This window comes from Momordica charantia, assembly GCF_013281855.1.
Source record: "Momordica charantia cultivar OHB3-1 chromosome 7 unlocalized genomic scaffold, Mcharantia_2.0 BLBB01000007.1, whole genome shotgun sequence".
NCBI classification, from domain to species: Eukaryota; Viridiplantae; Streptophyta; class Magnoliopsida; order Cucurbitales; family Cucurbitaceae; genus Momordica; species Momordica charantia.
This window is the reverse complement of record NW_028275165.1, coordinates 18,585,133-18,606,259: the sequence shown is the minus strand read 5'-3', so window position 1 is coordinate 18,606,259 and position 21,127 is coordinate 18,585,133. Positions and strand designations below refer to the sequence as shown.

The following is a 21,127-nucleotide window of genomic DNA, read 5'->3' as shown; positions in this document are numbered from 1 at the left end:
TTCATTGTGATTGTTGTTTTTCTGTATTTTAAAAATCAATTACTAATATATGATCATTTCATGAAAAAATCACTACACATCATGAATTTAATACATATTTTAAAAAATGCAATTTCATAATTTTTCATTTTCTTTCAAATATAGTGTAAGTTTTCTGGAGAGTTTTATAATATATCCGAGTTTAAGTTTGATTTGGGTTATGCTATTTTTGCAAAATTTCAAACATTGTGCTATATCAAAGATTATATATCTGCTTTATATTATTTATGTGAATGTGTCTTTTAAGCAATATTTACATTTTTTTAAGTACTCCATTGAGTAATTTTAAATTCAAAAGACTCCGTATCATAATCATGTGTTGGGATGGGACATCTTGACACCTATTTGATAATGCTTTTGTTTCTTATTTATTTGTTTTTAATAAAAAAAACAAAATTGCATTTTTGGCAAATGTTTTTTATTCTTCGTTGAAAAAAAAGAAGAGAGACATTCTTGGTTGTGTTGGGTTAAAAAAGTAAAAGTTTTATATGGAAAATAAAATTTTAAATTATATATAAAGTTTTTTAATGTTAAATTAAAAAAATAATATTTTTATCCGTGTTTTGAAAAAAATATTGAAAACAAGAATGGAAAATAAGAAACTTGAACCTGTTGGAATATTCTTGTTTCTATTTCTTTATTTTTAATAATAAAAAAAAGAATTATGTGATGATAAAACAATATTTATATGTAACAAATTCGAAATGAAAAAAAATAAAGAAATTTATTTCGATTGTTTCCATAATTTTTATATAATTTTGATAATATTTCTAAAATGAGAAATAGTAAATCTAATTAATTAATTGTAAAATGCTTACATTTTTAAATAAAATCGAAAACGAGAAACCATGTGAGACATCGTTTTCAAAATTTCAAACCATTTTAGAAAATGAGAAACGAGACAAAATAATATTTATCAAATGTTTATGTCTCTCATCTGACAAACAAAAGAAATTACGACCATTTGGACTAAGTAACAAGTTCGCTCTTTTTCGTGAGTTAAAACTTGTTAACCAAGTTTATCAAACCACTTGCTACATAATAGGAAGATTTGTTTCCTACCAATTGACCAAGTTAATCAAAACAGTAGAATAACAATCTTAAAATTAAAAAAATAAATTTTTTTGCAACAAAAATCATACAATCCGATCGCCATCCTTCCACAATGGAGCAAGTTCTTCAAGATCAAGATCCAGAAAACGCCGCTGCCGCCGGCAGGCTCCATTTCCAATTCCCCACCGCCGCCGACGGCTACAAGATCCTCTACCAGATCGGCGTCAGCGACCACAGCGTCGTTTACAAAGCCATTTGCGAGTCTGCAAATAACTCGGCCAAAGTCGCCGTCAAAGTCATCGATGTTGATCGACATGTCGACGAATTCTTCGTCATGAAAATGAACTCCCTCTCCCTCATTGATCACGCCAATATCCTCAGCCCTCATTGCTGTTTCACGGTTGATCGCCGCCTTTGGACCGTCATGCCCTTCATCCACGCCGGCCCTCTTCAGGCCATACTCGCCAACCGCTTCCCCAACGGCTTGCCGGACCAATTCCTAGCCATACTTCTCCATCAGCTCCTCCGCAGCCTGATATGTCTCCACGAACTCGGATACGTCCATAGAAATATCAAGGCAAGTAATATCTTCGTCGACTCCGAGGGTTCTGTTAAGCTCTCGGATCTTAATGTCTACGTTGGTGATGATGACGACGACGATTCCTCGGTGCCGTATTGGGATCCCCCAGATGAAGAGTATAGTTTCAAATCCGATGTTTGGGCCATTGGGATTGTGGCATTGGAAGTGGCCTATGGATGCCCTCCAATTTCGGATTCAAGAACAATAAGGTCTCAATTGTTGAACATTTCTCGGCGGTTTCCGTACAATTTGAATCTTGACAAGATGTCTAGCAAGAGTGTCATCGATAGGAAATTTGGAGAATTGTTTAAGGATTTTGTGAGTTCTTGCCTTGTTAAAGATCCCTCAAAGAGGCCCTCGGCGGCAAGTTTATTGGCGCATCCATTCATCAAGAAAGGGGAGACTTCCAATGTTCTATTCAAGAGTATTGCAAAAGACATGGCTGGAATTGAAGATAGGTTTGAGAAGAACAAGGATCGGCTTGTGGAGTTGATGAAGAAGGATAGGAGAGTGGAGGATAATAATCGAGGGAATGTCGTAAAGGTTAGCGGATGGGATTTTAACAACTTCTTGTTCGAGCTTGAGCCCGACGAGGAGTCGTTGGGGAAGAGAGTTCGGTTTCGCGGCGAGACGATCATTCCGTTGAGGGATGATCATGTGAGTTTGAACGAAGCAGGCGAAGCTAGCAAATTTAATGTACCGTTGCTACTTAAACGAATGGATAGTTTGAGTTTGAGTGGGTTGAGCGGTCGAATGGGGAGCCGAGCGGAGGAGGAGGTTCGGGTTATGGATAGCGAAACGCTGGCGAAGGTGTTGACGTCTTTGGTAGAGAGCATTGATCAGCAAAGGGAAGTGATTATGATGGTGATTTCTCAGTTTGGTCGTTTGTTAGAAAGAGACATGGAGATGACAAAGGAAATAAAGAAGCTAAAGGCAGAGTTGGCGTACGAGAAAGAGAGAAGCTTTCAGTTAGAATTGGATTATGAAGTTTTAAAGCTTAAACTTCCTGATTCTGAGGATGAAGACAAATCTGAAAATTGAAATTGATTAAGTAACAATAGTTTCTCAAACTGATCAATCAATGCCTTTCCATTTTTTATTTGCAAAGTAAATGAATGTAGATGTGATTTTCTTTGCTTTGCTTTTAATCTTATTTTGGTGCCTCTATTTTTGATCTCTATGTTAAAACAATTGATTTGTGTGCTTTTTAAAAAGTGACCAATCTAACACATTAACCAATCAGAAATGAACTTTTGGATCCTTTTTGCAGATTCCTGTACTAAGTACAAAAATCGTTTTTGTCTTTATTTATAAAATTTTAACACAAACAAAAATGAAGTAATGTGTAGAGAGATTGATTACTATAGATGGAAGTAATGGCAAAGATGCATAGGTTAGGTACTCGAGTTAACCTTTAAAAAAATATTTATCGAAAGTTCATTTAGTTTTTTTTGAAGATGGTCAGTTTTCTTGTAGCGTCAGGTGCATTTCTGATACGTGGAGCAATCCACAATGGGCTTTTTGGGCCTTGATGAGGCCCAATCAGTAATAGCCCAAATGGAACACCTACTGAAAGTTGACCTCTCTCTCACAAGTCACACAATGAAACAATATATATTCAACAATATTGTTTGGATAGAAACAAAAAGAAGAGACGGCAGTGTGTTGCACTGCAGGTAAAGACTGCAATTTGGGCAACACAACCTTAAAAAAAGACAGCCATATTTAGTATTGGATGGTGTCACCCGATTGGCCAAAAGTCTTATACTTAGAATCTCAGTTAATGAAGGCCATAATCTTTTGTGTGTTCTTCTTCTCTGCTGTGTTTTTTCCTTCTTCAGTACATTTCATTTCCCCTTCTCAATCTCCTCCCTAATATCTGCAATCTCATAACTTTGTTTTTCCATTCTCATCTTCTCTTTTGTTTGTTAATATTAAATAAACCTATCTTTCATATTCATTTTCTCAGATTCTGTCCATTTCTTTCACTTTTGGGGCTTTCAGCCATTTGTGGCTTTCTTTTTCTTATTATTATTTTTCCAATTCTGAGTCATCAGTAGTTAACCTCTTTTCACACACCAACCATTCATTCATTAATCTTCATTCACTTTTAAAAGATAATATTAAGCTGTTGTTGAAAGAAGCATTGGAGTTATTATTATACTGGGCTAAAAATTACTGGAGTTGAAGCAATACTAATTAATTGCTCCTGTGGGTATATTCTATGAACAATATTTAGGTGTTGATCGGTTTTAATCAGTCAGCATCTAAATATTTTTTTTATATATATCTTTATTTGGGTTGGACAACACTATGATCAACGCAGGCTAGCTTGAAAGGATGACTAGCACCTAAGTATTGTTATAGATCCTTTATTTTTAAAAAGTGTTTAACAGATCAGGAATTTATTAACCACGAAATTGAAAGTTCAAAGACTTATTAAACGGACATATTTTATAGTTTAGAGATGAACTAAGTCACAAAATTGAAAGTTAAGAGATCCCTTCAACGTTTTTTAAAATTTAGGAATCTATTAGACACAAACTTGAAAGTTTCGAGACCGAACTTGTGATTTAATCCAAATTCTATATTTGGACATAGAAAAGTGTAACCCTAGCTATCATGTCTAGGTTTTATGAAGAATAATACTAACACATGCATACTTCTCGTCTATCTCTCTCACTACATATCAAACCCTAACTCTATATATCTAACTCCTCGTTTTGTGGGTAAGAACTCATCTCTTAACCTTCCCAGCAAACTTCCATTATTTCTCTCTCTCTCTCTCAAAAATGGAGAGCAATAGTTTGAGGGCCATTAAAGGAGAAGCCAACAACACCAACAACATGAAAGCAATGGATGAGATGAAGCCACAAACAAAGGCCAAAGCTTCTTGCAAAAACAATAATACAAGAGGAGGAGAAGAAAAACAAGGAGAAGAAGAAGAAGAAGAAACTGGATTTCCATGGCCTCCTCCAAGAGCTTATAAATGTGGGTTCTGCAAGAGGCAATTTCGGTCAGCTCAAGCTCTCGGTGGGCACATGAACGTCCACAGAAGAGACCGCGCGAAGCTCAGAAGATCTCCTCCAATGGATTCTTCTTTTTCTGCCTCTTCTGAGCCCGTTAAATATCTCAAACTGTCCGATCTCTCGAGCTTTAACAATGGCGAAGAAGAAACAAATGGTGGTGGGAGCGAGATTTGGAGGAAGGTGAAGAAGTTTGTGAGGATGGAGAAGGAGATTAGTTTGGTTGGTAGTTCTAGTGAGATTGATTTGGAACTTAGATTAGGGTTTTAGTTAACATTTTGGACTTTCCAACTAGATATGGAGTTTGTGCCCTTAATATGTTTAATCTGTTGTAATCTTTATGCTTTTGTTTATTTTTTTTTTTTAGAAATATTATAGTTTTATGTTAATGGGTGGCAATTATAGGATAATTAAAATATATTTGTTAATGTGAATATGGGTGGCAATTTTATTATATATTTGGATATTATGGTAACCCAAAAAATATGTGTAGAAAAGTTGCTTGCCTATACACACTAAATTGAAAGAAAAAAAAAATAGTTGGAAGGAAAAAAAAGTACTCATTACCCACTTGGCCAAATGAACAAATTTTATTCATTCTCAAATCTAAATTCCATGGAATCAACAAAATCTAATAAAGAAACTCTCAAAATCGAGCTACGAAAATGTTCAAACTTAGTAGCAAATACTCAAACACATCTAGAGAGCGTTCAAACATAATTAGAAAAATCAATACCTACAAAATAACTCGATCGTATCTAGTACAAGAAGGGTGATAGATTTAAAGAATGTAATAATTTTAAAAGATAAAAAATTTATTTGAGAAGAAGTTTAGGATATATGGGTTTGAGGGCATGATTCATTATATTGATTCCCTGTTTTGTTAATTGTAGTATAGATATGAGTGAGACGTGGCATTGGGCATTTGAATGACAAGAGGGGCTGTGTTTTCTTAACCAAAATCTGATGTTTTGCATATTCCCAACGATATTGGGTTTGAATTAGGCATTATTCTTTTCCCTCTTTGGATTTTTTTGGTTTTTACCTCAAATTTAAAAGCATCTCAATAGTCAATTCATTGACACACCCACTCTTTTCCTCATATATCACTATATATCTATTTTTAAATATCAGTGACTGTCTTAAGTGGGTAACCGCCTGACTTAACTACATTTGGTTGTTGAGAAAATACGTAAAATATTAAATCTTGGGAAGGTGTGACTACTATGGAGTTTGAACTCGTTCCCTATACCTATAATGGTTAAATTAAAGGAAGAAGTTGCCAAAGCGAGTATAGCTCAACGGTAATTGACATATACCTCCAACCAAGAGGTTGTGAGTTTGATTCTACACCCCACATGTTGTACTTGTTTATGAGTTTATGATGTGAAAAAGGGTTAATCAAATTAAAATTAGATTTAGGTATTAAAATGATTTTGAATTTTTTTTTTAACTTAGATCATTTAATTTGGTTACCACTCTTAAAAATGATATTTGAAAGAAGAAAAAAAGACATGAAATTTGTTCCATATGTCAAACAAGAGGCATATCACAATTTAAGTGTCTCTTGTTGTTGGAGGTTTGCATGGACATAAGAATTGTTTCCTTAGTTTTAGAAAGACTTTGACATTGTCAAATTATAGGATTTAATTAATTAATTAAATATATAAACCCTAAACAACTACTACACAGCAACACCATTTAAAAAGCTGCAGCTGTTACTAAAAATACAAAAACGAAAAGGTACATAATTAACTACTACACAAATATAACATTAATATATTTGAAAATTTTTAAAAATATACAGATAGAATTATTAGGTGAAATATGTGTTTTGGTTAAATTTTTAAATTATTTTTTTTATTTAGTCCCTATCGATTAAATATCTCAAATCATTTTTCATACATTTTAACATCGGATTTCAATTGTATTCTTTCTGTTGTTGGTCAATGATATTTAATGAGTTGATAGAAATTTATGGGGTGAATTGGACAATTCGAAAAGGTTTTATTTTTTCCCTCAGAAGTTGGCAAATTTTTTTTTTTACCTTTTTCTTCCATTAATGTTATCTAAATTTTTTCTCGAAATTTTTGTATATTATATATGAAGCTTAACTACCGGTCAACTTTAACATTCACCAATTAAGATGGTATAAATAGAAGATATTAAAATGTAAGAGACTTAATTGAAAATTTTTAAATAATACCTACTAAATTTCAATTTTTTTTTTTAATCAATTAGTGTGTATATATGTATTAGGATGGAGAAAATTCACAAATTCATCCAAATGACAGAGCCAAAAGCAACTTGAGGCAGTTGAGCTCACATCACATAAAACACACATGTCACACTTAGAATTTCAAAGCAGAAAGCCGGCAATGAGAAAGCTTCTAATAGCTAAGAGCCAAAATAATGTTCTCTAATTTTCATGATGTATTTTTTATTCGTCTCTCTAATTAAACTACTCCTAAACAAATTTAATTAACCCTCTCTCTCACTCGTGGGCAGCTTAAAAAAAATTAGCCCATAAATCTAACAAGTAACTATCAAACACATAAAACCTTCCATTCCGATACCATATTATATTATTATAGTTCTGCCAATAAAACCCAAAAATTTTAAGCTAATAAATTACGCTATATTTAATCGTTTATTCATATTCGGGAAATTTCCTATCCCTTTCCCTGCTCCAATCCATAAAACCCTAATTCCATTCCATGTTCATATTTGTCTGTTAATTGTCCTATCTTTTCAACTAGATTATTCTCTCAATTTAGATCTCTGTATTCTTGTCGATGGATTCAGAGAAATTACTAGGAAGCAGCTCGGATAGTTCAAGCGAGGAACAAGAATCTGAGGCAATAATAAAGGCAGATTCAGAATATTGTTTGACCAACAAACGTTCATATGGATGCATATTTTGCAAGAGGGGATTCACCAACGCTCAGGCTCTTGGTGGCCACATGAATATCCATAGAAAAGATCGAGCCAATAAGCCTAAACAAATCACCACCTCCTCTTCTTCTTATTCTTCATCTTCTTGTGTTCCAAGCAAGCAAATTGAGGATTCCAACTTCATGAACACCCTCTATTTTGGGCGACCACGGGTCGATTTTGAAGAATCGGGTTCAAACCCACGTGGTTACTTCCAAGAACTTGGAGATTTGAATAAGAAGCAAGAGCTTTGGGGGTCAGATTTGAGCCTACAAATTGCGCCAAGTAAGGGGAGGATCAGGAGGGGAACAATTTGGAACAACAATGGCGAGGGACTGGATTTGGAGCTTCGACTTGGCCATGATCATCACTATTGAATTATATTATGCTATCAGGGGTATTGAATTTATCCTTCGTAAATCTTTATGATCAATACAAAGCTGACTTTAATTTTCTGCTTTATTGGGTTAATGTATGTATCATGCCTTAATTGAGTAAAAAGTGATGATATGGATTGTATTTTTCATGGATTAGGGTGGGTGTTCTTTGTATTGTGTAATTGAGTAAAAAGAATTGTAATTTGCTAGTGGGTGTTATTGATCAAGAAATTGTGATAGATAAAAAAGATTGCATTTGCTTATCTATATATTATATGGTTCTTAAGAGATGTTTTAGCTCACATTTTAATAAGCATGGATTTTTACAGAGGATGGAGTACTCTTGGTTGATTTGTGTTTAGAATCTAGATTGTGTGTTGAAAACGAGTTAATGAAGTTTGAATAATGTATATGTTTTTGGTTAGTGGATTTGCAATTTGTAAAAGAGTAGGTGTGTGACGTTCGAGTAGAAAGGAGGGGTACATGTATGAATAAACTCATACCACATCTCAATGAGAGGGATCTTGAGACCATAGAAAAATGGTCAAGAAAGGATTAAAAGAATTAATAGTCACTATCTATACAAGGTGTACCTTCCTTCTCGGTAACTCAATCATAAAACTCCAAAGTTAAGCGTGCTTGACTTATAGGACAAAACATTAACATCTATGAATTCAAGTATGATAAAACAATCTTTTCATTTATGTTTTGGAATAAATTAGGAATGATAACAAGAAATATAAAAACTTGTTTTGGTTATTTCCAAAATTTCTATACAATGTTGAGAATGTTAAAAAAAAAGGAAAGAAATAAGAAATATAGTTGATTGCAAAATGTTTAGATTTCTTAAAAAAAAAAATTGAAAACATAAAAAACAGACTTTTATATTTTCAATGTGAAATTTTTAACATATCCTTTAAGATGGTGGCACACTCGTTTGAGCTTTTGAACTTTGATATTATAAGAATATTCATAGCTAATTGATCTCAACCTATTGGTTGGAGATTACTTGCTTTCTTTCACAAGATTTCATTTATATCTTTCAAAAAGTTAATCGATTGTAACAAATACTTTCAAGATAACATAAAAAAAGGAAAGAGGTGAAACTCTTGATTTGTGTGGTGATTGATTAAGGATGAATTTATGAACTTAATACATAATTAATAAAAATATGTTGATTTAAAACTAAACTTCTAAAATTAAAGAAAATTCAAATAACTTTTCTCCAATACCAAAAAAATGAAGTACTTTCGACACATCTATTATAGAACTCCTCTTCAATTATGAATTAAATGTTAAAATGTGTTAATGCTGGTTTCATATAATTTTCATCTCAACAATTAAATCAATGGACTAATCGTAATTATTTGGACACAGAGGACATCAGAGTTACCCTGAGATCAAGAACTTGGACACCGCCGCCTCCTCATATTTGGATCTTGAACGCTGATGCAGCTTGGTCGGAACAGCGCCAAGTGGGTGTCTTGGCTGGATTTTGAGGAACTCGAGTGGCGATGTCATCCTATAAGGTAGCCGTTTTGTGGAGAAGAAGCAGAGCATAAAAATTCTTGAGGCATTAACAATTTTGGAGGGTTTGAAGCAATCTCGGAACATGGTTGCCTACCCGATTCAAGTGGAATTAGATTCTTTAGAAGTAATATCATTGCTGCATAATGAAAATGAAGACCTCACAGAAATTGTGGGATGGTGAATGAAATCCTATGCATGCAGGAACGTTTGAACATTTTATCTTTTATTAAGGTGGATAGAACAACAAATGCATGTTCATTCCATTGCAAAGAGAGTTTGCAATTTACAAAGAGAGTGTTATTTCGGATGTAACTATTCTTGATTGGCTTGATACTTTGGTCCAACGTAGCAATTTCTTTTGTTTGTTTTTTTTTTTAAAAAAATGACCTAATCGTAATTTTGTTCCAGAAAAAAAAAAAGGACTAATCTTGATGATCTGAACACTAATTTTAATCTTGGGTTGGGCTCTCTTTTTTTCTGAAGACATGGGTTGGGCTCATTTAAAGAATAGCAAAAGGGAACAGTCAATATTTAAGGAGTGGCCCCAATTCTTACCAAATTCAATAAACTATCATCAATTTATATTTTAAATCTATTTTACAGTGTAGAAAAAAAAAGGGGGGGAATAGCTTCTGTGCGACCATAAAATTTATCCATGAGTTAACAATTAAATATAAATACTCTTAATTGTATTTTAAAATTCACAATATTTGGCTTCCATTTTATAATTATCATTCAAGGTAGAGCCTGAAAAAGAACAAAAATAAATCATCAATATTATAGTATCACAATTTCAAAGACTCGATCTTATAGAAAATTTTAAATGTCGTTATTGATAGAAATGTCAAGATCTCAATTTCATGTAAATATCGATAAAATGTCAATGTCGATAGATATTTATGTACAAATTAGAGAAAATAAAAAAGATCGAATTTCTAAAAAGTTCAAAATTATTAATACTAATATTATGTATATATTAGTGACATTTTTTCGATTTGTCAATTTATCCCTCATGTCGATATCGAATTTGTAGATATATGGATATGTCGATGGTAATGTCGATGGACATTTAATACCATGATCTTATCCAAAATGGAAAAAGAAAAGGGCATAAAAACATTTTAAAACTTTTATATTTTTTTAAAACCAAGAAGCACCAGTGGTCTAGTGGTAGAATAGTACCCTGCCACTGTACAGGCCCGGGTTCGATTCCCGGCTGGTGCAAATTTTTTCCCCTTTTTTTTGGGTTTTTCTTTTCGGGTATTTTTGGTGGGTCCACTTTTGGGGAAAAAAACAAAATAGGCCTTCGCCCGTGTTTGACGGAGAAGTTAGCGAATCCATTTTCGAGACACGTGTCGGTGTAACATCGACATCCCAATTTGATTTCTCCACGTCATATGTGGGGCCGACAATTCGTTCTATGAGTTCCAATTTTAAATTTTTGATAATTTTTTTTAATACAACGTGTGAACTTATAATTTTAAGTTGGAGATATATGTCAATTATTATTGAGTTATGTTCGCTTTAACTTCAATAAGTTTCTTAGTTTGAATAACCGATAAAAAAAATTTGTTATTATACTTTCAATGTGTTATTATAAATCAGGTACAAAATTAATGGTGTTTCAGAGACAAATAATTTAGAATTGGACTTTTTTTTAATAGAGTTATTAATTAAAAGTTTACTCTGATGCTTTAATCCAACTTAATTTCATATAAATCTTGTGTGAGTTATTTTAGGTTTTACATTGAGTTTTGTTCAAAGGAGTGGGTTAATTAATAGAAATTGAATAGAAGGTAAAAACTACTACACTTATCTAAGTCTAGCTAGAATACGATTTTGATGAAATTAGAAATTGAGTAAAATTTGATACCCTTGTTGAGTTTAGGAGTAAAGAATTAACTCTTAAAAAAATTATATATCTAGTCCAAACATTAAGATGACATATTTATTGAATAAACATTTGTTAACTTAGTCTAACTTGATTAAAGAAGATACATATTAAGATTAATTTGTGAGTGGTGCTTTTAATATGGCAAATATTGGGGGTTGGTTGGTGGATTCTACTTCCCAACTTGGATCAATCATTCACCAAATTAATGACTTTTTCTCATACACCAAACAAATACAAAAACAGAAGAAGAATCCAAATCCAACCATGTTTTCTTCATCAACCTCACTTCACTTAATTATTATACCTAACGAATAATTCATAATGGCTTCTCCATCAATTTTATTGTTTCATCTTAATTAATTAATTATAAGTGTGCCACGTGAAGGGGCCCTCCTCCCATTTATTATACCTTCAACCAAAGTTATTAGTGAAGTTGATTTTGTTTAGGTGAAAAATGGCATGCTCATCCATTTATGGAAACTTTTTTCTTTTCTTTTTTTGAGAAAATATGGAAATTTGTTTGAGAGAGGGAAAATACAACCGTTTAATGTGGGTCGTTTTATAATATTTTATTTTCACGCGTGTTAAAAAAAGCATATAACCTAAAGTTATTTTAAACTAAACATGTTTAATTGTAATTATTATAAATAAAAAATATATATTCTTTTCTTTTCTCTTTCTAGTGTAGCATGAAATGGAGTTACAATACTTGTGTATCTTAATTACATACATTATTTATCTTAAACTTTCCTAATTCTACGATTGCAAGGTTCACAATTTTAGAAATCTCTAATCTTTTTATATCAATTTATTTATCTTTTTGGCCTAAAGACATGTGAGAGTAATTTTCTTGGTTTGTGTTTTTTCCATTGCTCTTTGTCCTTGTCGACAACCTTGGGTGTCACAAGATCCCTCGCATATGGGTCCACCCTCCATGACTTTCAAAATTAGGGTTCTATATAACTTGTCTCGATGAAAAGGGACAAAACCCTACCTCAAAAAAAAATAAAAATAAATTACCAACGAGTTGAACGGAGATTTGAATCTCTAACCTCATACTAACTTATTTTATGTCAATAACCTTTTAGGTGAAGATGTATGTCAATTATCGTTGAGGTATGTTCGTTTTGACTACATAACATAATAATTTTGTCAAAAAAATGTTTGTTTATTACACTTTTTCATTTGAAAATTTTGTCTACCTGAATTTTTTTTAACGGGTTAAGACACATATATATATATCATCATCAACAAAAAATCAGAGGTAGAAACTCCCACAGCACAAAATTGAAATTTCAGTTCAGGAGTATAGAATTAGCCAAAGGTTTAAACCAATCCTTTATTTTATTTTATGCATAGAAAATACATTAAAAATATGAATTATTATTAATCTCCAATGACAAATGCATTTTCTTTTGCTCTTCACAAGGTAAATAGTCAGTTTCAATTATTAACATATAATTTGAGGCATTTTCAACAACTTGACAAAAAAAGTCAAATTTTCTAAAGTAATTATGGACAGCTGCAACTAGATGAGAAGAGACACACATCTTTAATCAATGATGTACATGCTGAGTTTATCACAATAATTATGATTTTTTTCTGACATAATAGAAAATAAATCATTATTAATTGAGAAATTTCATAAAATATCACAACTTTCATTTTCTTAAATATAGCATTATTTTGACTTTCTTTTTTTATTGTAATTTACTTGGCAAAGTTTTGAACTTTTTGTCATATTTTTAAAAATATATATTTATTTCCTGTTATTTATGTAATTAACATGGGATAATATATTTGCAGACAAAATAAATTGATAGGTAAAAGAAATGTTCTCTCCTACCGACAGAAGTGGATGGTGATAAACCAAAATTTCAACTTTGATCGTCTCTTTATCAAAAATCCCTTTTGAAAAAAAAATATATATATATAAAAGTTATATTTCTATTGCTTTCACACGTGTTTCTTTTTTTATTATTAATTTTGAACCTAAGCTTTAAAACTCAACTTTTATAATAGTTTCCGATGTTGGCATAGTAGTAAGAGGCTTGCGTATTGACATTCAAGATCCAAATTCGAACCCTCCTGTATTTGGAAGTAAAAGAAAAATATTAAAAAAAAAACTCAACTTTTATCTACAAATAAAATAAACTCCAATTTGGTGGATTTTTAAACGAAAACATGAATATAATTGTTTTTACTCCTGGATATTAGAAAATTTAACTCCATGAAGTCAAAAAAAAAAAATTATTGTACTCATAAGAAAATATGGACATAAGTAAATGTTTTATTATACTTTGCTTTTTTTCTTCATAAAAAAAAACATTTGCTAATTAAATCTTTATTTTTCAAATAGTTGAAATTAACAATTGGCACAAAATGGGAGAAACCATGCATATTCTTGTTTTTTATGTTGACTTTTTTGTATGGAGCTTTAGTCTAAAATTTCTATCTTTTAGATCAATCTAATCCATTGGTTTAATCTACTTAATTTTACTATTATTTAGAAATAAAAAATGCAATGTCAAAAGAAGTATAAGAAATTTTTAATTGCATAATAGAAGGTGTGACGTGTGTGTGCAGTGTCTCTGATAGTACATAACATGTTTGATCAAATTAAATAGGACTGGTGTGGTGCTCTGTCAATGCAGTTTAAAACTTAAGTCAATAGCAATTCGAACGAGGAGAGTTTCAGGTTGGTGCAAAAAATTGCATGCCTTGTTAAAAGTTTTGGCTCTTTCTTTTTTATTGAAGAGTAATTTTGGAGAATGTGTCCCAAGAGATGAAGATCATACGGGTGAGGCAAGCTTCTGAGCTGACTTCCAAGATCCGTTGACATGCAGGATGGGATATATCTGCCAAATGTCAATGACTTTCTTACCAGGGCGATCTAACCCAAACATTTGGGATCTTCTTATGGGGACTGATAGAGATCTTCCACCTCACCTAGTAGGGCTCGGGCCACTCCATGTATCAATGAATGGATCTGTCCACATGTGCTGATAGTTTTTCACCCATAACACACATCATGCATTTGAAAAAAACATCACATCTTTTTATCTTTCAAATATGACTTTTATCTCTACGTTCTATAATATTATTAAACTTTTTTGTTTCTTTTGACTAACACATTAAACTAATTTAATATGTACTGTATTATATTTTGCATATTTTCAAACTTTTTGCTATAAATTTTATGTTATTTATATAAATGTCTCATTTATTATTTATATTTACAAATTTGAACATTAAGATAATGAGTTATATAGGTTGAACCTTAGCAAAATACTTCCTCTTCTTTTAGAATAGATTAGAAAGTTACTAAATTAATTAGTTCAAATATTTTTCAGAAGGCTTCCGTGAAGGAGTAGAAGTCTCTTTAGTCTCTGCCACCTTATTTCAGCCATTCTTCAATATTTTTAAGGGAAAAAAAAAACAAAAATTAAAATCCCAATCCTCTACTCCACAATCATTTAACTTAAAATTAAAATAAAAAAAATGATAGTTTAGAATCTAAAATTTAGAAATCAAAATATATTTCTATTTGGAGAATGGAATTCTATAATTTACCTAAGGTATAATGGATTTATGAACAATTAAAATGGTGTATGATTAGAGTATTTGTGTAGTGAAATTAGATATATATGTAAATTTAGTCAAACATGTTCATGGATATTAAAAAACATTCAAATAAAATATATGAACTACAAAAAAAGATCTATAAATTTAAGGGTTACTTAAATTAATATTTACTTTTTAAAAATATTATTTGACTAATACTTCAATACTATTAAATTTGGTTGAATAAAATATAATATCAAGTATCTTGTTCTGCTCCTAAAATATATAAATAATTGGTTTGATAAATACTTACTTATACTAGAACTTATCCAAGTAAGCAAATATTGTTCCAATGCATGTTTTATATTTTAACAACGGGAAAGCTATATAGAAACAACTTATATGAAAATCATGTCAAATTATTGGTAAACACAAATTTCTAGTCATAGCTCAACATATAAGTCACTTATTATTATTTTGGACGAGGAAAAAGAAAGAAAGAACTCTTAATATATAACATAAATATTTTAATTATTTATTTAAAAAAATAATGTTTTTTTATTACAACGTGTGGAGATGGAAAATCAAACTCGTGGTTGGAGGTATATGTCAATTACTAAACTATGTTCGCAAAAAAATAATGTAAAAACTTAATTGATTACCATTTTAAAAATAGAATAAAAATTAAAATGATCACGTGAGTCGAAACTCATTCCCTTCTCCTAACTCTAGTCACTTTAGACCAATGAGCCATGATCAACTACCTTAGAAATGAGTATTTCATATGTGTTTTTTGACATCAAATGTTGTAGGATTAGACAGTTGTTCCGTGAGATTAATCGAGATGTTCGTAAACTGGTCTTTTAACACGGATATAAAATAAAATAAAAGAAATAAAAAATTTTAGGACTCAAATTGCAATTTGGTACAAATTTACGTGTATATAATGACATCAAATCCCCTTCCTCAGAGTTAAGTCTTTTTTCGCTCTCTCTTTCTCTGGTTTTCTTCTCACAATGTTTCCAATTCCAAATTTCCATGGTTGGTCTTTATTTTTCTGTTTACTGCCATCTTAAAAAATAATCACTCCAATTCTTATATATAATCCGTTTTCAAATTTTATTTCTCTACCTTTTATATATATAAATATCTTCCTTCAGATCTCACCTCCAATTTTCTGCCACTCTGGCTAATCCGTGGTGGGCCAATCCGGTGGGCTTTCCGGCCACCGACCTGATGACAACTACTATCGGCGGCGGCGGCGGCGGTGGAAGGGATTATGATGATGAACAAGATGAGTCGAAGGAAGGCGGCGTCGTGATCGGAAACCGGCGACCCAGAGGACGGCCTCCGGGATCTAAGAACAAACCAAAGCCGCCGATTATTCTCACGCGCGACAGCCCTCACGTGCTCCGCACGCACGTGATTGAGATCGCCGGAGGAGCCGACGTCGCCGACAGCATAGCCCACTTCGCTCGCCGGCGGCAGCGCGGAGTTTTTGTTCTCAGCGGGAGTGGCACGGTGGCCGACGTCACTCTCCGGCAATCCGCCGCGTCCGCCGCCGTGATACAACTTCACGGCAGATTCGAGATTCTATCTCTGACCGGAACTTTTCTTCCCGGCCGAGCCCCTCCCGGCTCGACCGGCTTGACCGTGTACCTCGCCGGCGGTCAGGGGCAGGTGGTCGGAGGGACGGTGGTGGGCCCACTATTGGCGGCTGGGCCAATAATGTTAATAGCTGCCACTTTTGCCAATGCAACTTATGAGAGATTGCCATTACCAGAGGAGGGCGAGGACAATAATCAAGAAAGAGAGAGATCTCCGGCCGCCGCGAGCGGAGGAGATATGGGGGCGGCGCCGCCGGATCCTTTTAAAGGATCTTCAATTTGCGACATGACACCAATAAATCATCATGCGATTCTTCAAAATGAAGGACACCTTGGAAATTATGGGTATGGGGGCGGCCATCTTGTTTGAATTGATTAATTAGTTTATGTTTCACATTTAGTGTATAAATTTTAATTTTTGAATTTAATAAATATTTATATTATTACTTAAATGTTGTTAAAAGTTAGGTTATTTAGGACCCATTGGATAAAATTTTCGACTCAAGAATGATAAAACACTATTTTTATTTTGGACTAAATTAAAAACGAAAACAAGAAATTTGTTTGTGTTGTTTCCAAAATTTCTATAAAATATTTTTTGAAAAATGAAAAACAATGTTAAATACTCAAATTTCTTAAAAATTGAGAGCGAAAAACCAAAAACGAGAATGTTATCCAACAAGTTCTTAATAATTGATTTTCCAAAAAATTGTCGTATTAATTTCCAAACTAGTTTCACTTTTACCATAATTTACATTTAAGTTGGGCTTTTGTCAAAAATATGATTAAATTAAAAATGATGGAAGAATTTTAGGCCTCCTTTCAACCTCTCTAATTTTGTCCTATTTTTGACAAGTAAATAAATAAGTTTTGAAAATGCTTTTTTTTATAGAAATAAATAAAATAAAAAGACGCCCCTTTGTACATGAGAATTTCGAATATTTTATTCCACAAAAATATTCTAAAAGTATAGAATTACATGTCTAATTTACATTCTAAATATAGAATTACATGATTCACAAAAATCCAAAAGGCCCTCCCATGATTAACAAATTTGTTAGTTAATCATCATTAATATAGTTAATTTCCTCACATAAAACTATGAAAATGGATCGGATTTCACAAACCAAATCAACCTTCAAACCTCTCTACTGGTTGAAAACGCAAGTACCCCTGTAAGACAGAAGTTTCTAACACAGCCTAAAAATAAAAGCTTCTTTCATTTAAAAGGGTGAACAAAAAATGTACTCTTTTTTTCATGTAGCTAAAACTGGTTGAATCCAATGCAAGATTAATAATAACTGAAAAATGGTCCTTTATTGACCTGTTTCACCTTCATTGAAGACCATGTATTTTGGCAAATCTTGTATTTGCAGGAATATGTGATGTGTTCCACAATGTTCTTGCATAGACGACGATTATGCGTGATCGGAAAAATTGTGCAATATATTTCTATATTTCTACTACGACACTTCAAATTGACTTGACATAGTATCCCTATTTTAACTTTGCATGAAGTATCTGAGGAACCTGCAAATGGAATGCCATTTTTCAGTTGTTATCACTAATATTTAAAATGAAAAGGACTCAATAAAATGGTGTAAATTGTCGATACTTTCTGACCAAGCAAAATAGAGGAACAAAGTGGCATTCTGAATTGAATCCTTACCTGATGAGGTAGAAAAGAAGAAAGAAGGACAACACAAAATACACTGCAAGTCTACAAGTTCTCCACTTTATTTTTTGCTCGAAAACCTGTAGAACATGAACATAGACACGGGGAAATTAGGAGGATGCATGGAAATAGATCATTTACAAGATGAAGGTGCTATTGCTACCATACTTTTAGGGCTTAATTTTTCATATCTTTTTACTGGATATATTGATCATGATGGTGTTAGGTAACTTTTATGAAAAAATGATGGTTGTTTGTCTTGTTATGTATGAAGGAAAGTTTTGAGAGCGAAAGAGATCTTGAAAGTTCAATCCCACGATGAAATTGCAGCACCTGCAAAAGTTCTCTCTCCCTCTCTCTCGTCGTTTTTCCTTTCATTTAAGACAAATTTAAACAACCACAATTTGCCCCAAATAGGAAGAGCTAGACAAGGCTAGAAAAAGTACCATCTTGAATCGATCCATGGTTCTTGACATTATACCTCTTGAAGCATCCATTCCATTTCCCTGATTATGATAAAATCCGTGTAAATAAAGATGCTCCTATCAACTCAAGAGAACAAAAAATAAATAACCTCAAAGAAATGACATACCATTCGGTCAAGTAAATTATTATGGCTCTCCACTTCTTCGTGAATGTCACCTGTTAACTATTTCAAGTAATACATACATCAAGAGCTGCTATGGATCAAGACGAATCAATAATACTGGTTGGTGGGGAGGGAGTATTAATATATCATTAGTCATTATAAGGGAATTTGACCCAAGAGCTCTATTTACCACTATCGCAACTTTAATATTATTTAATTACACCCACTCAATATTAACCAGTTCGTTCATCCCAGAGCTTTATTAGCAATACATTCTTTTGCATTAAAGGTATGGCACTTTCAGCCAATAAGGAATCATATTTGTGAAAGAGCTCACTACCATACTAAAGTGCAGCTTTTAAGATAGTTTAAGAAAGTCTCGAAGAATAAGGTTCATATCCTCTATCATTTTCTTGTATAATTACAGAATCTGAAGCAAGAGGATGAAAGTAGGGATTGCTAGATGATCAATAAATTAAGATGCACGTACAGCAAATAGGCAAAAGTTACAAGATCTAAATGCTGAATTTAAAAAAAAAAAAAAAAGTTTCCTAATTAAAATGATTATGAGCTTATAGCATAGAAAGAGTCACTTCAACTTATAACATTGAGTCTATCATGACTTCAAAAGGATATAACAGAGATCAGATATAAATAATTTGAATGTTAAAGAAGATCTCCCTGCTGAAAAGTTAAAACTAACCCTCTTCAGAATAGAAACTCTATCTTCCAAAGAATGGAGAGCTTTGTCATTGTCATGCTCTTTAATTTCGACAGAAGAGCTTGTCCTGAGACCACCCTCCTCAAGGTCATCAAATAGAGCAGATCTGGAAGAACGGTGCTCCCTATGAACAAAAATAATACCCCGTGGGTTCAAATGGAACAATATGTATTGTACGAAAAATGAGATACTGGTATTTAAGAATAGTATATATGTAACACATTTTAATCAATAAAAACCCAAAATGGCTAAATCGTGTGATTAACTCCATGTTACCAAGGAGGGATAAGTAATGGGCTTACAAGAGTCTAACATCCAGAATCACAGAATTACAGTGATGTTTAACCTCATTATGATTACATTCAAATTACCATCCAAAAATATGCACGAAAACATAAAACCACGGCACGAAAACTTATAAACAGTTGCAGCTTTATAGCTTGTCATCGATTACACATCACACGGCCTTTTCTTCTTCACTCCTAATTTCTTAAATAAGACAAAATATCATAGAGATTCGCACTTGTGTCTCGTGGTTATACTTGATAGAAATCCATACCTTATCGAACAAGATTGATGGAACGACCTAGTCTTCAGTCTACACACTGTTTTGTCCCAATTGCTTCGTTAATAGCTCAAAAGTACGTCATACTCGAGTTATAACACAAGATCAGAATAAAATTCATACGAAAGCTATCGAATATGAGATCGCAGCAACTCCACACGAGTAAATTATAACAACAAAAGAGGGCATCAGTCAGGATTTCAGACACCAATGAAGTTTATTCAGTCTAAGCAAAACGAGGTCGCCAGATCCAAATCATATAAGTTCGCATTGCAGCAGAACAATCCGGTGGAATATTTAAATCATATTAAGTGAATTCTAGGGTGTAACCGAGGACAAAGAAACCGTGCATCGACTAAAATTTCGAACACGAACCTTCTGTAGTTCATCATCGGCCGGGTTCTGCAAAATGTGTTCCTCTTCCGCCAGGATCAGTTGAAATTGGACAGCGATATTCGATTTGATCAACCCGCAATTTCAATTCAGACAGTAACAGATTGCGAGAAAACTTATTCCGTTCCGTTATTGGGAAAATTAGGACAACAGAGGAAATCTGTAGTGGGTTGGAAGAACTTGAAACCCCTTCCCTTCGAGCTGCCTCTCCAGTATTGTAATATTTTGACGAAGTTGTTGGGCCTAACTGAGTTTCAAACTTTCAGCCCAGGCCCAAAATGCCACTTATTAAGGCCTTTGCGAAATCTTGTATCGTGAAAATGGATGGGGCCCACTTCACTGGAATTCAATTTGGCAGAGATTTAAAATTGAAATTAGGTAAGAAAAATTTTGAAATTGCATCAATTTGACTTCTTTCCATTGAAATTGAGAGAGAGAGAGAGATTTAAATTTTAATTAGGTTAAAAAATATCGAAATTGAATGAGATTACAAAATTATTTTAAAACCTAGGACTAATTGGGTAAGAAAAATTCTGAAATTGCATCAGATTCAATAGATTGTTTTTCGTAAACATGAGTA

At 32.7% G+C, this 21,127-nt stretch overlaps 3 protein-coding genes and 1 pseudogene across 4 annotated transcripts; 3 read left to right on the top strand and 1 right to left on the bottom strand.

Moving 5' to 3' along the window:
- The first annotated feature begins 1,204 nt into the window (after positions 1-1,204).
- On the top strand, positions 1,205-2,713 carry LOC111009741 (serine/threonine-protein kinase BLUS1-like). The gene has a single exon (XM_022282934.2). It carries the CDS (start codon positions 1,205-1,207, stop codon positions 2,711-2,713), a length of 1,509 nt encoding a protein of 502 aa, XP_022138626.1.
- A 4,780-nt stretch (positions 2,714-7,493) lies between these two features.
- Positions 7,494-8,009, top strand: LOC111009842 (putative transcriptional regulator RABBIT EARS). Its single transcript, XM_022283066.2, has one exon. It carries the CDS (start codon positions 7,494-7,496, stop codon positions 8,007-8,009), a length of 516 nt encoding a protein of 171 aa, XP_022138758.1.
- A 7,932-nt stretch (positions 8,010-15,941) lies between these two features.
- LOC111009780 (AT-hook motif nuclear-localized protein 20 pseudogene) lies at positions 15,942-17,056 on the top strand (annotated as a pseudogene). The gene is made up of 2 exons (XR_015792215.1): positions 15,942-16,038; positions 16,158-17,056. The product of XR_015792215.1 is annotated as an AT-hook motif nuclear-localized protein 20 pseudogene (transcript).
- A 749-nt stretch (positions 17,057-17,805) lies between these two features.
- On the bottom strand, positions 17,806-20,746 carry ATBET12 (Target SNARE coiled-coil domain protein). The gene is made up of 6 exons (XM_022282618.2): positions 20,530-20,746; positions 19,572-19,713; positions 18,872-18,928; positions 18,726-18,785; positions 18,274-18,359; positions 17,806-18,134 (listed from the first exon to the last, which is right to left on the bottom strand). The coding sequence occupies exons 1-6, from the start codon at positions 20,544-20,546 to the stop codon at positions 18,107-18,109; spliced, it is 390 nt and encodes a 129-aa protein (XP_022138310.1). The 5' UTR covers positions 20,547-20,746; the 3' UTR covers positions 17,806-18,106.
- Between the last annotated feature and the right edge of the window lie 381 nt (positions 20,747-21,127).